At 46.0% G+C, this 14,806-nt stretch overlaps 1 protein-coding gene across 1 annotated transcript in view; it reads left to right on the top strand.

Annotated features, from left to right (window-relative positions):
• NLRP13 (NLR family pyrin domain containing 13) overlaps positions 1–2,016 on the top strand; it is a 74,210-nt gene extending 72,194 nt beyond the window's left edge. Inside the window, 1 exon segment of the mRNA XM_060131981.1 lies at positions 1,567–2,016. Coding sequence (XP_059987964.1) covers positions 1,567–2,016 — 450 coding nt within the window.
• The last annotated feature ends 12,790 nt before the right edge of the window (positions 2,017–14,806 follow it).

Genomic DNA, 14,806 nt, shown 5'->3' with positions numbered 1-14,806 from the left:
ATCATACTAGGCGAATGAGGTCAGAGAAAGAAGGACAAATAGCATAAGAGAGCCCTTATAGGTTAAACCTATCAATGCATGCAAATGATCTAATTGAAAAAGCAGAAACAGACTCTCACAGGTAGACAAGTAACTTACGATGACCATACAGGAAAGGTGGGTGAGGGATATATTTTGACGTTGGCATTGGTGTATAAGCACTATTATGGATCGTAGATCATCCAAAAGGACCTTGGGAATAGCTCAAGGAGCTCTACTCAACACACTACAATCACCTTGTGGAAAACCAACCCGAAAAAGACTAGATAGACCTCTCTGTAGGAGGGAATGACGTGGCTGAACAGGTAAACCCAAAATACGTCAGTGCAAATCAACTCTACTCCCATATAACATAAAAATTAATTTGAAACGGAAAAAAGCAAAGAAAAAAAAAACAGACAGAGAAACCTGGGCAGAGGAAATGCTGCCGCCTTGTGGACCGTTCCTGTAAATACAACGTGGAAAACGCTGCTGAGGGGCCCTGAATAATCGCAAGGCCTATGAGGCTGTTATTCAATAACACCTGCCCTCCAGAAAAACCCGGGGCTACTTCCTGGAAAAAGAATGCAAAACCGGGCAGCCATTCAACAAACCAATATGAAGGTGTCAATTTTACTCACAGTGTAGAAAAAAAAAAGCCCATGCAAAGGCGCTCAACATCACTCATTATCACAGAAATGCAGAGTAAAACTACAATCAGGTATCACCGCACACCACTCAGACTGGCCATCGCCAAAAAAATCTACAAGGAACAAAGGCTGCAGAGCACGTGGGAAAAGGGAACTGTCCTACACTCTTCCTGGGAATGTCAACTGTTGCAGCCACTATGGAGATCTGTATGGACCTTCCTGTAACATAGCTAAACAGAGAACCAATAGGTGACCTGGCAGTCGCACTCCTGGCCTTGCATCCCGATATGATCATAATTCGGAACACACGTGCCTTGGGGCCGTTTCCCTTAACTAAACTTTACTAAAACCGGTGCTGCTGGGCGCTTCATATTCACAACCCCTGAGGGGCGGAAAAGCACGCCTGCCCTCAAGAAATGTGCTGAGGTAGGCGACTGAAAAGGAACTCACAACAGGGCAGAGGTTCAAGAAGCCAAATTCAACAGGTTACTTTGCTCACGCTATGATCAAAACAATATTTAATAACAGGACCTGACATGTTTCAACCTCGCTGAACGTTAGAGAGCTACAAATCAGAACTACAACAAGATATCTTCTGCCATCAGTCACACGGCCATTGTCAACTTAATCTACAAATAAGAAATTTGGAGAGGGTGTGGGGCAGAGGTAACCCTCCTACACTGTTGGTGGGAACGTAAAACGGTAGAAGCCTCTATGGAGAGCACTGAGGGGGTGCCTTACACAATAGAGAATGATAATGGAACGCTCCCCAAATAACTGAATCACTTGCTGTGCATCAAAAAAAAACAAAAACCCACTCTCCTGACTATATCAACTATACTCCAGTACAAAATACACATTGCAATTAAAAAGTAATGCCGACCCCATTCCCCTATAGCCTCTGGGACCTGAGCTGAATCTCATTCATGGACGCAGAGCAGGCTTTGTCCCAAGGCTGGACTGTCCTTGTGCTGCACAAGCTGGGGTCGATGTGACAGCGAAGAACCCTCTTGGACCTGGAGTGCCTGGTCCCGTCTGGATGGGCCTACAATCTCCACATCAAGGGGGGCTCCCCTACAGCTACACCAAGCCTCGGGCTCCAGAAGTGATGCTGCATTCTGGGCGGGAAGGAGAGCTTTCAAAGATCCCCGGGGGCCCACGTCTCCTGGGGGTGGGGTTCCCTCCTCCAGCCTCTTTCTATGCAGTCGCCCCACCTAAGGACGACAGTTCCGTCATCAGAGCAGTTTCCCAGGCATTGGGATTTCCCTCGGGGGTGAAGGGCAAGGGTGAGGAAGCAATGAGACACAACCCCTTCGGTGTTTCTTCGGGCACATTCCACGCACACTGAGGACCCAGGGACAGGAGTTTCTCTCAGGCTGGGCTTCCCCAAGTAACCGCAGTTGGGCCTGAGGAAATACTGCCGCCTTGTGGACGTTTCCTGTAACAACAACGTGGAAAACGCTGCTGCCGGGCCCTGAAAAATCGCAAGGCCTGTGGGGCTGTGAATAAATAACACCTGCCCTCCAGAAAAACCCGGGGCTACTCCTGGAAAATGAATGCAAAGCAGGGCATCCGATCAAGAAGCCAATTTGAAGGTGTCAATTTTACTCACACTGTAGAAAAAAAAATCACATGGAAAGACGCTCAGCATCACTCATTAGAGAAATGCAGAGTAAAACTACAGTCAGGTATCACCTCACACCACTCACACTGGCCATCTACAAAAAAATCTACAGGGAATCAAGGCTGCAGAGGACGTGTACAAAAGGGAATCGTCCTACACACTTGCTGTGAGTATCAACTGGTGCAGCTACTATGGAGAAATGTATGGAGCTTCCTGTAACAAAACTAAACAGAGAACCACAGGTGATGCGTCAATCCCACTCCTGGCCTTGCATCCCGATATAATCATAATTCGGAACACGTGCCACCTGTATTTTCATAGCAGCACGATTAGGAGCAGTGCAGACATACATTCCACCCAAATGTCCATCAACAGAAAAATGAACATTATGGGCTACATACATACAAAGAAATACTCAGCAGACAAGAAGAATGAAAACATACCATCTGCAGCAGCAAGGATGGACTAACCTATGATCATACTAGGTGAATGAGGTCAGAGAGAGAAGGACAAGTAGCACAGGATAGCCCTTATAGGTGAAACCTATCAATTCATTCAAATGATCTAATTGACAAAACAGAAACAGACTCTCAGAGGCAGACAAAAAACTTACGATGACCATACAGGAAACGTGGGGTGAGGGATACATTTGGAGGTTGGAATTGGCTGTATATAAACACTAAAATGGATCATAGATCATCGAAAAAGACCTTGTGAATAGCGCAAGGAGCTCTACTCAACACACTACAATCACCTTCCGGAAAACCAACCCGAAAAAGACTAGATAGACCTCTCTGTACGAGGGAATGACGTTGCTGAACAGGTAAACCCAAAATACGTCAGTGCAAATCAACTCTACTCCCATATAACATAAAAATTAAGTTGAAACGGAAAAAAGAAAAGAAAAAAAAAGACGGACAAACCTGGGCAAGAAGAAATGCTGCCGCCTTGTGGCCTTTTCCTGTAACTACAACGTGGAAGAAGCTGCTGACTGCACTGAATCATCGCAAGGCCTGTGAGGCTGTTATTCAATAACACCTGCCCTCCAGAAAAACCCGGGGCTACTTCCTGGAAAAAGGATGCAAAACAGGGCAGCCATTCAAGAAGCCGAGTTGAAGATGCCAATTTTACTCACACTGTAGAAAAAAAAGCCCATGGAAAGATGCTCAGCATCACTCATAATCACAGAAACGCACAGAAAAACACAATCAGGTATCACCGCACACCACTCACACTGGCCACCGCCAAAAAAATCTACAAGGAACAAAGGCTGCAGAGCACGTGGGAAAAGGGAACTGTCCTACACTCTTCCTGGGAATGTCAACTGTTGCAGCCACTATGGAGATCTGTATGGATCTTCCTGTAACATAGCTAAACAGAGAACCAATATGTTACCTGGCAATCACACTCCTGGCCTTGCATCCCGATATGATCATAATTCGGAACGACTCGTGCCTTGCGGCCGTTTCCCTTAACTAAACTTTACTAAAACCGGTGCTGCTGGGCGCTTCATATTCACAACCCCTGAGGGGCGGAAAAGCACGCCTGTCCTCAAGAAATGTGCTGAGGTAGGCGACTGAAAAGGAATTCACGACAGGGCAGAGGTTCAAGAAGCCAAATTCAACAGGTTACTTTGCTCATCCTATGAAAAAAACAATATTTAAAAACAGCACCTGACACGTTTCAACCTCGCTGAACGTTAGAGAGCTACAAATCAGAACTACAACAAGATATCTCCTGCCACCAGTCACATGGCCATTGTCAACTTAATCTAAAAATAAGAAATGCTGGAGAGGGCGTGGAGCAGAGGTAACCCTCCTACACTGTTGGTGGGAGCGTAAAACGCTACGTAACGCTACGTAAAACGCTACGTAAAGCGTAAAACGCTACGTAAAACGCGTAGAAGCCTCTATGGAGAGCACTGAGGGGGTGCCTTACACAATAGAGAATGATAATGGAACGCTCCCTAAATCCTTACACAAAAATAAACTCCAACTCGAACAAAGACTTCAAGGTAAGGACGGATACTATAAAACCCTTGAGGAAAATGTACGCTTTTGAAAACCTTCAACATAAATCACAGCAAGGGTTTTTCTGAACCACGATGCAAAGAAATGAAAAATAACAATATGCAAATGGGACCTGATTAAACCTTACGGCATTTGCACAGCAAAGGAAACCGTAACAACACAGATGACCTGCAGAATGGAAAAACAGGCTTGCAATCGAAGCTACCCACAAGAAATTAATGTCCAAAACATACAAGCAGCTCATGCAGCTGAACAACATTAAAAAAACTCCACTAAATATGTGAAAGTACAAAAAAGACAGTTCTTTAAAGACGACTTACAGATGGCTGAAAAGCACAGGAAGAGGTGCTCAGGATCAATAATTCTCAGGAAATGCAAATCAAAAGCACCACGACGTATCACCTCACAGAGTTCAAAAGGGCCATCATCATGATATCTACAAACAATAATTGCTGCACAGGGTGTGCGGAAAATGGAACCCTCCTACACTCTTGGTGGGAGTGTAAATCGGTACATCCACTGTGGAGAACGATAGGAAGGCTCCTGGTAAAAACTAAAAGTATAAATACCACGGGACCCAGCAATGCCTCTCCTGGGCAGATGTGGGAAAGGGTCAGCCTTGAGAGCAGGTAAGGACATGCCAGGCATTCCGCCACTGCTCGAAGGGACTGTGCCTACTTGTTCCCCTCCTTGTTCCATTCCATGGGAGATAAATCACCAGCGCCCAGAGACCAGAAAGAATGTGAAATGAGACAAGCAAAGCTGTCTCCCCCGTGCACGTGCAGGTTATTTTTGATGATTCTGGGTTTATGGGTTTTCCCCCAGGGAAGTTAACCTTGAAGCCGAGACAGTTGTAGATAATGTAAACCACCATCTGGAAACCTCCCTTTTTCTAGTCTATATAATCTGCAACTGTAGCATAATAAAATTGGCCTTGCAACCGTCAGTTGTCTTGGTCCTCTGAACCCATTCGTCGGTGCTACTTCAGTTCTTTACCCCTTCCCTTCTGACCCTGGGCGGTGAGATACTCTTTCTCCGGCTGTCCACGGAAGGCAGAAATCAAGGGAAAACCAAAATTTTGACATAGGCCTGCACCCCGGCATTCACGGCAGCACTGCTAACGACCGACAAGACACGAAGTCACCAAAGTGTAGAGGACAGATGAATCGGTCCAGCACGTGCGGCCCCTGTTCCCAATGGAATTACTCAGCCATAAACAAAGGATGAAATCATTCCATTTCCAGCCACAGGGATGGAACGAGAGATGATCATACTTAGTCAGGAAGTGAGACACACAAAAGCAAGTGTCATATGATATCACTTAGAGGTGGCATCTAAATACGGATCGAGAGGAATTAATTTGCACAACAGAGAAGGCCTCACAGATAGGGAGAACCAAGTAATGCTGACCAAACGGGACAGGTGAGGTGAGGGACACATTGACACGTTCAGATGCATGTATACAGGCTAATATTTAACACACAGGTAATCCAGAAGGACCCACTGGATAGGACAAGGAACTAGACTCAACCCGCTGTAATAACCTATACTGGAAGAGAACCCGAAAAGGAACACATATACATCTATGTATAACTGAATCACTTGCTGTGCACCAAAAAAAAAAAAAAAAAAAAAAAAACACGCTCCTGACTATATCAACTACAGTCCAGTAGAAAATACACATCGCAATTAAAAAATAATGCCGACCCGACTCCCCTATGGCCTCTGGGACCTGAGCTGAAGTCTCATTCATGGACGCAGAGCAGGCTTGGGTCCCAAGGCTGGACCGTTGCTGTGCTGAGCAAGCTGGGGATGATGTGACATCAAAGGACCCACTTGGACGTGGAGTGCCTGGTCCCGTCTGGATGGGCCCACAATCTCCACATCAAAGGGGGTTCCCCTACAGCCGCACAAAGCGTCGGGCACCAGAAACGATGCTGCATTCTGGGCAGTAAGGAGAGCTTTCAAAGATACCCGGGGCCCCACGTCTCCTGGGGGTGGGGTTCCCTCCTCCAGCCTCTTTCCATGGAGTCGCCCCACCTACGCACTACACCTCCGTCATCAGAGCAGTTTCCCGGGCACTGGGATTTGCCTCGGGGGTGCAGGGCAAGGGTGAGGAAGCGATGAGACACAACCCCTTCGGTGTTTCTTCTGGTACATTCCACTCACACTGAGGACCCAGGGACAGGACTTTCACTCAGGCTCGGCTTCCTCGAGTAACCGCAGTTGGGCCTGAGTGAATGCTGCCGTCTTGTGGACGTTTCCTGTAACAACAACGTGGAAAACGCTGCTGCCGGGCCCTGAAAAATCACAAGGCCTGTGGGCCTGTGAATAAATAACACCTGCCCTCCAGAAAAACCCGGGGCTAGTTCCTCGAAAATGAATGCAAAAGGGGCTGCCGTTCAAGTAGCCAATTTGAAGGTGTCAATTTTACTCACACTGTAGACAAAAAAAGCACATGGAAAGACGCTCAGCATCACTCATTATTACAGAAATGCAGAGTAAAACTACAGTCAGGTATCACCTCATACCACTCACACTGGCCATCTCCAAAAAAATCTACAGGGAATCAAGGCTGCAGAGGACGTGTGCCAAAGGGAATCGTCCTACACACTTGCTGTGAATATCAACTGGTGCAGCCACTATGGAGAAATGTATGGAGCTTCCTGTAACAAAACTAAACAGGGAACCATAGGTGATGCGTCAATCCCACTCCTGGCCTTGCATCCCGATATAATCATAATTCGGAACACATGCCACCTGTATGTTCACAGCAGCACCATTAGGAAAAGTGCAGACATACATTCCACCCAAATGTCCGTCAACAGAAAAATGAACATTATGGGCTACATACATACAAAGAAATACTACTCAGCCGACAAGAAGAATGAAAACATACCCTCTGCAGCAGCAAGGATGGACTAACATATGATCATACTAGGTGAATGAGGTCAGAGAGAGAAGGACAAATAGCACAAGAGAGCCCTTATAGGTGAAACCTATCAATTCATGCAAATGATCTAATTGAAAAAACAGAAAGAGACTCTCACAGATAGACAAGTAACTTATGATGACCATACAGGAAAGGTGGGTGAGGGATATATTTTGAGGTTGGGATTGGCGTATAAGCACTATTATGGATCGTAGATCATCCAAAAGGACCTTGGGAATAGCTCCAGGAGGTCTACTCAACACACTACGATCACCTTGTGGAAAACCAACCCGAAAAAGACTAGATAGACCTCTCTGTACGAGGGAATGACGTTGCTGAACAGGTAAACCCGAATTACGTCAGTGCAAATCAACTCTACTCCCATATAACATAAAAACTAATTTGAAACGGAAAAAAGGAAAGAAAAAAAACACAGAGAAACCTGGGCAAGAGGAAATGCTGCCGCCTTGTGGACCGTTCCTGTAATTACAACGTGGAAAACGCTGCTGACGGGCCCTGAATAATCGCAAGGCCTGTAAGGCTGTTATTCAATAACACCTGCCCTCCAGAAAAACCCGGGGCTAGTTCCTCGAAAATGAATGCAAAACAGGGCAGCCGTTCATAAGCCAACTTGAAGGTGACAATTTTACTCACACTGTAGGAAAAAAAAGCACATGGAAAGACGCTCAGCGTCACTCATTATTAGAGAAATGCAGAGTAAAACTACAGTCAGGTATCACCTCACACCACTCACACTGGCCATCTCCAAAAATTGTACAGGGAATCAAGGCTGCAGAGGACGTGTGCAAAAGGGAATCGTCCTACACACTTGCTGGGAATATCAACTGGTGCAGCTACTATGGAGAAATGTATGGAGCTTCCTGTAACATAACTAAACAGGGAACCATAGGCGATGCGTCAATCCCACTCCTGGCCTTGCATCCCGATATAATCATAATTCGGAACACAACCACCTGTATGTTCACAGCAGCACGATTAGGACCAGTGCAGACATACATTCCACCCAAATGTCCATCAACAGAAAAATGAACATTATGGGCTACATACGTACAAAGAAATACTACTCAGCCGACAAGAAGAATGAAAACATACCATCTGCAGCAGCAAGGATGGACTAACATATGATCATACTAGGTGAATGAGGTCAGAGAGAGAAGGACAAATAGCATATGATAGGCCTTATAGGTGAAACCTATCAATTCATGCAAATGATCTAATTGAATAAACAGAAACAGACAAGTAACTTACGATGACCATACAGGAAAGGTGGGGTTAGGGATATATTTTGAGGTTGGGATTGGCGTATAAGCACTATTATGGATCGTAGATCATCCAAAAAGACCTTGTGAATAGCTCAAGGAGCTCTGCTCAACACACTACAATCACCTTGTGGAAAACCAACCCGAAAAAGACTAGATAGACCTCTCTGTACGAGGGAATGACGTTGCTGAACAGGTAAACCCAAAAGACGTCAGTGCAAATCAACTCTACTCCCATATAACATAAAAATTAAGTTGAAACGGAAAAAAGAAAAGAAAACAAAAACAGACAGACAAACCTGGGCTAGAAGAAATGCTGCCTCCTTGTGGCCTTCTCCTGTAACTACAACGTGGAAAAAGCCATTGACAGGCCCTGAATGATCGCAAGGACTGTGAGTCTGTTATTCAATAACACCTGCCCTCCAGAAAAATCCGGGGCTACTTCCTGGAAAAAGAATGCAAAACAGGGCAGCCATTCAAGAAGCCAATTCGAAGATGTCAATTTTACTCACACTGTAGAAAAAAACAGCCCATGCAAAGGCGCTCAACATCACTCATTATTAGAGAAATGCAGAGTAAAACTACAATCAGGTATCACCGCACACCACTCACACTGGCCACCGCCAAAAAAATCTACAAGGAACAAAGGCTGCAGAGCACGTGGGTAAAAGGCAGTTGTCCTACACTTTTCCTCGGAATGTCAACTGTTGCAGCCACTATGGCGATCTGTATGGACCTTCCTGTAACATAGCTAAACAGAGAACCAATATGTTACCTGGCAATCGCACTCCTGGCCTTGCATCCCGATATGATCATAATTCGGAACGACACGTGCCTTGGGGCCGTTTCCCTTAACTAAACTTTACTAAAACCGGTGCTGCTGGGCACTTCATATTCACAACCCCTGCGGGGCGGACAAGCACGCCTGCCCTCAAGAAACGTGCTGAGGTAGGCGACTGAAAAGGAACTCACAACAGGGCAGAGGTTCAAGAAGCCAAATTCAACAGGTTAACTTTGCTCACACTATGATCAAAACAATATTTAAAAACAGGACCGGACATGTTTCAACCTCGCTGAACGTTAGAGAGCTACAAATCAGAACTACAACAAGATATCTCCTGCCACCAGTCACATGGCCATTGTCAAGTTAATCTACAAATAAGAAATGCTGGAAGGGCGTGGAGCAGAGGTAACCCTCCTACACTGTTGGTGGGAGCGTAAAATGGTAGAAGCCTCTATGGAGAGCACTGAGGGGGTGCCTTACACAATAGAGAATGATAATGGAACGCTCCCCAAATAACTGAATCACTTGCTGTACACCAAAAAAAATAAAACCCACTCTCCTGACTATATCAACGATACCCAGTACAAAATACACAGTGCAATTAAAAAGTAATGCCGAGGCCTTCCCTGGTGGCGCAGTGGTTGAGAGTCCGCCTGTCGATGCAGGATACGCGGGTTCGTGGCCCGGTTCGGGATGATCCCACCTGCCGCGGAGGGGCTAGGCGCGTGAGCCATGTCCGCTGAGCCTGCGCGTCCGGAGCCTGTGCTCCGCAACGGGAGAGGCCACAACAGTGAGAGGCCCACATACCGCAAAAAAAGAAAAAAAAAAAAAGTACTGCCGACCCCATTCCCCTACGGCCTCTGGAACCTGGGCTGGAGTCTCATCCATGGACGGGGAGCAGGCTTGGGTCCCAAGGCTGGACCGTCGCGGTGCTGAGCGAGCTGGGGACGATGTGACAGCAAAGAGCCCCCTTGGACCTGGATGCCTGGTCCCGTCTTAATTGGCCCACAATCTCCATATCAAAGGGGGCTCCCCTATAGCTACACCAAGCCTCAGGCGCCAGAAGTGATGCTGCATTCTGGGCGGGAAGGAGAGCTCTCAAAGATCCCCGGGGGCCCACGTCTCCTGGGGGTGGGGTTCCCTCCTCCAGCCTCCCTCCATGGAGTCGCCCCACATACGCACTACACCTCCGTCATCAGAGCAGTTTCCCGGGCATTGGGATTTCCCTCGGGGCTGAAGGGCAAGGGTCAGGAAGCGATGAGACACAACCCCTTCGGTGTTTCTTCGGGCACATTCCACGCACACTGAGGACCCAGGGACAGGGCTTCCCCGAGTGAGCACAGTTGGGCCTGAAGAAATGCTGCCGCCTTGTGGACGTTTCCTGTAACAACAACGTGGAAAACGCCGCTGCCGGGCCCTGAAAAATCGCAAGGCCAGTGGGGCTGTGAATAAATAACACCTGCCCTCCAGAAAAACCCGGGGCTACTTCCTCGAAAATGAATGCAAAACAGGGCAGCCGTTCATAAGCCAACTTGAAGGTGTCAATTTTACTCACACTGTAGAAAAAAAAGCACATGGAGAGACGCTCAGCATCACTCATTATTAGAGAAATGCAGAGTAAAACTACAGTCAGGTATCACCTCACACCACTCACACGGGCCATCTCCAAAAACATCTACAGGGAATCAAGGCTGCAGAGGATGCGTGCAAAAGGGAATCGTCCTACACACTTGTTGGGAATATCAACTGGTGCAGCCACTATGGAGAAATGTATGGAGCTTCCTGTAACATAACTAAACAGAGAACCATATGTGATGCGTCAATCCCACTCCTGGCCTTGCATCCGGATATAATCATAATTCGGAACACGTGCCACCTGTATGTTCACAGCAGCACGATTAGGACCAGTGCAGACATACATTCCAAAGTCCATCAACAGAAAAATGAACATTATGGGCTACATACATACAAAATAATACTACTCAGCAGACAAGAAGAATGAAAACATACCATCTGCAGCAGCAAGGATGGACTAACCTATGATCATACTAGGTGAATGAGGTCAGAGAGAGAAGGACAAATAGCACAAGAGAGCCCTTATAGGTGAAACCTATCAATTCATGCAAATGATCTAATTGAAAAAACAGAAAGAGACTCTCACAGATAGACAAGTAACTTATGATGACCATACAGGAAAGGTGGGTGAGGGATATATTTTGAGGTTGGGATTGGCGTATAAGCACTATTATGGATCGTAGATCATCCAAAAGGACCTTGGGAATAGCTCCAGGAGGTCTACTCAACACACTACGATCACCTTGTGGAAAACCAACCCGAAAAAGACTAGATAGACCTCTCTGTACGAGGGAATGACGTTGCTGAACAGGTAAACCCGAATTACGTCAGTGCAAATCAACTCTACTCCCATATAACATAAAAACTAATTTGAAACGGAAAAAAGGAAAGAAAAAAAACACAGAGAAACCTGGGCAAGAGGAAATGCTGCCGCCTTGTGGACCGTTCCTGTAATTACAACGTGGAAAACGCTGCTGACGGGCCCTGAATAATCGCAAGGCCTGTGAGGCTGTTATTCAATAACACCTGCCCTCCAGAAAAACCCGGGGCTACTTCCTCGAAAATGAATGCAAAACAGGGCAGCCGTTCATAAGCCAACTTGAAGGTGACAATTTTACTCACACTGTAGGAAAAAAAGCACATGGAAAGACGCTCAGCGTCACTCATTATTAGAGAAATGCAGAGTAAAACTACAGTCAGGTATCACCTCACACCACTCACACTGGCCATCTCCAAAAATTGTACAGGGAATCAAGGCTGCAGAGGACGTGTGCAAAAGGGAATCGTCCTACACACTTGCTGGGAATATCAAGTGGTGCAGCTACTATGGAGAAATGTATGGAGCTTTCTGTAATATAACTAAACAGAACCATATGTGATCCGTCAATCCCACTCCTGGCCTTGCATCCCGATATAATCATAATTCGGAACACGTGCCACCTGTATTTTCGCAGCAGCACGATTAGGACCAGTGCAGACATACATTCCACCCAAATGTCCATCAACAGAAAAATTAACATTATGGGCTACATACATACAAAGAAGTACTAGTCAGCCAACAAGAAGAATGAAAACATATCATCTGCAGCAGCAAGGATGGACTAACCTATGATCATACTAGGCGAATGAGGTCAGAGAAAGAAGGACAAATAGCATAAGAGAGCCCTTATAGGTTAAACCTATCAATGCATGCAAATGATCTAATTGAAAAAGCAGAAACAGACTCTCACAGGTAGACAAGTAACTTACGATGACCATACAGGAAAGGTGGGTGAGGGATATATTTTGACGTTGGCATTGGTGTATAAGCACTATTATGGATCGTAGATCATCCAAAAGGACCTTGGGAATAGCTCAAGGAGCTCTACTCAACACACTACAATCACCTTGTGGAAAACCAACCCGAAAAAGACTAGATAGACCTCTCTGTAGGAGGGAATGACGTGGCTGAACAGGTAAACCCAAAATACGTCAGTGCAAATCAACTCTACTCCCATATAACATAAAAATTAATTTGAAACGGAAAAAAGCAAAGAAAAAAAAAACAGACAGAGAAACCTGGGCAGAGGAAATGCTGCCGCCTTGTGGACCGTTCCTGTAAATACAACGTGGAAAACGCTGCTGAGGGGCCCTGAATAATCGCAAGGCCTATGAGGCTGTTATTCAATAACACCTGCCCTCCAGAAAAACCCGGGGCTACTTCCTGGAAAAAGAATGCAAAACCGGGCAGCCATTCAACAAACCAATATGAAGGTGTCAATTTTACTCACAGTGTAGAAAAAAAAAAGCCCATGCAAAGGCGCTCAACATCACTCATTATCACAGAAATGCAGAGTAAAACTACAATCAGGTATCACCGCACACCACTCAGACTGGCCATCGCCAAAAAAATCTACAAGGAACAAAGGCTGCAGAGCACGTGGGAAAAGGGAACTGTCCTACACTCTTCCTGGGAATGTCAACTGTTGCAGCCACTATGGAGATCTGCATGGACCTTCCTGTAACATAGCTAAACAGAGAACCAATAGGTGACCTGGCAATCGCACTCCTGGCCTTGCATCCCGATATGATCATAATTCGGAATGACACGTGCCTTGGGGCCGTTTCCCTTAACTAAACTTTACTAAAACCGGTGCTGCTGGGCGCTTCATATTCACAACCCCTGCGGGGCGGAAAAGCACGCCTGCCCTCAAGAAACGTGCTGAGGTAGGCAACTGAAAAGGAACTCACAACAGGGCAGAGTCAAGAAGCCAAATTCAACAGGTTAACTTTGCTCACACTATGATCAAAACAATATTTAATAACAGGACCTGACCATGTTTCAACCTCGCTGAACGTTAGAGAGCTACAAATCAGTACTACAACAAGATATGTCCTGCCAGCAGTCACATGGCCATTGTCAACTTAACCTACAAATAAGAAATGCTAGAGAGGGCGTGGAGCAGAGGTAACCTTCCTACATTGTTGGTGGGAGCGTAAAATTGTAGAAGCCTCTATGGAGAGCACTGAGGGGGTGCCTTACAAAAAAGAAAATGATAATGGAACGCTCCCTAAATCCTTACACAAAAATAAACTCCAACTCGAACAAAGACTTCAAGGTAAGGACGGATACTATAAAACCCTTGAGGAAAATGTACGCTTTTGAAAACGTTCAACATAAATCACAGCAAGGGTTTTTCTGAACCACGACGCAAAGAAACGAAAAATAACAATATGCAAATGGGACCTGATTAAACCTTACGGCATTTGCACAGCAAAGGAAACCGTAACAACACAGATGACCTGCAGAATGGAAAAACAGGCTTGCAATCGAAGCTACCCACAAGAAATTAATGTCCAAAACATACAAGCAGCTCACGCAGCTGAACAACATTAAAAAACTCCACTAAATATGTGAAAGTACAAAAAAGACGACTTACAGATGGCCGAAAAGCACAGGAAGAGGTGCTCAGGATCAATAATTCTCAAGAAAATGCAAATCAAAAGCACCACGACGTATCACCTCACAGAGTTCAAAAGGGCCATCATCATGATATCTACAAACAATAATTGCTGCACAGGGTGTGCGGAAAATGGAACACTCCTACACTCTTGGTGGGAGTGTAAATCGGTACACCCACTGTGGAGAACGATAGGAAGGCTCCTGGTAAAAACTAAAAGTATAAATACCACGGGACCCAGCAATGCCTCTCCTGGGCAGATGTGGGAAAGGGTCAGCCTTGAGAGCAGGTAAGGACATGCCAGGCATTCCGCCGCTGCTCGAAGGGACTGTGCCTACTTGTTCCCCTCCTTGTTCCATTCCATGGGAGATAAGTCACCAGGGCCCAGAGATCAGAAAGAATGTAAACTGAGACAAGCAAAGCTGTCTCCCCCCTGCACGTGCAGGTTATTTTTGATGATTCTGGGTTTATGA

The sequence above is a fragment of the Lagenorhynchus albirostris genome, chromosome 19 (genome assembly GCF_949774975.1).
Source record: "Lagenorhynchus albirostris chromosome 19, mLagAlb1.1, whole genome shotgun sequence".
Lineage (NCBI taxonomy): Eukaryota > Metazoa > Chordata > Mammalia > Artiodactyla > Delphinidae > Lagenorhynchus > Lagenorhynchus albirostris.
The sequence above is the reverse complement of the archived record's forward strand: the minus strand, read 5'-3'. Positions and strand labels throughout refer to the sequence as shown.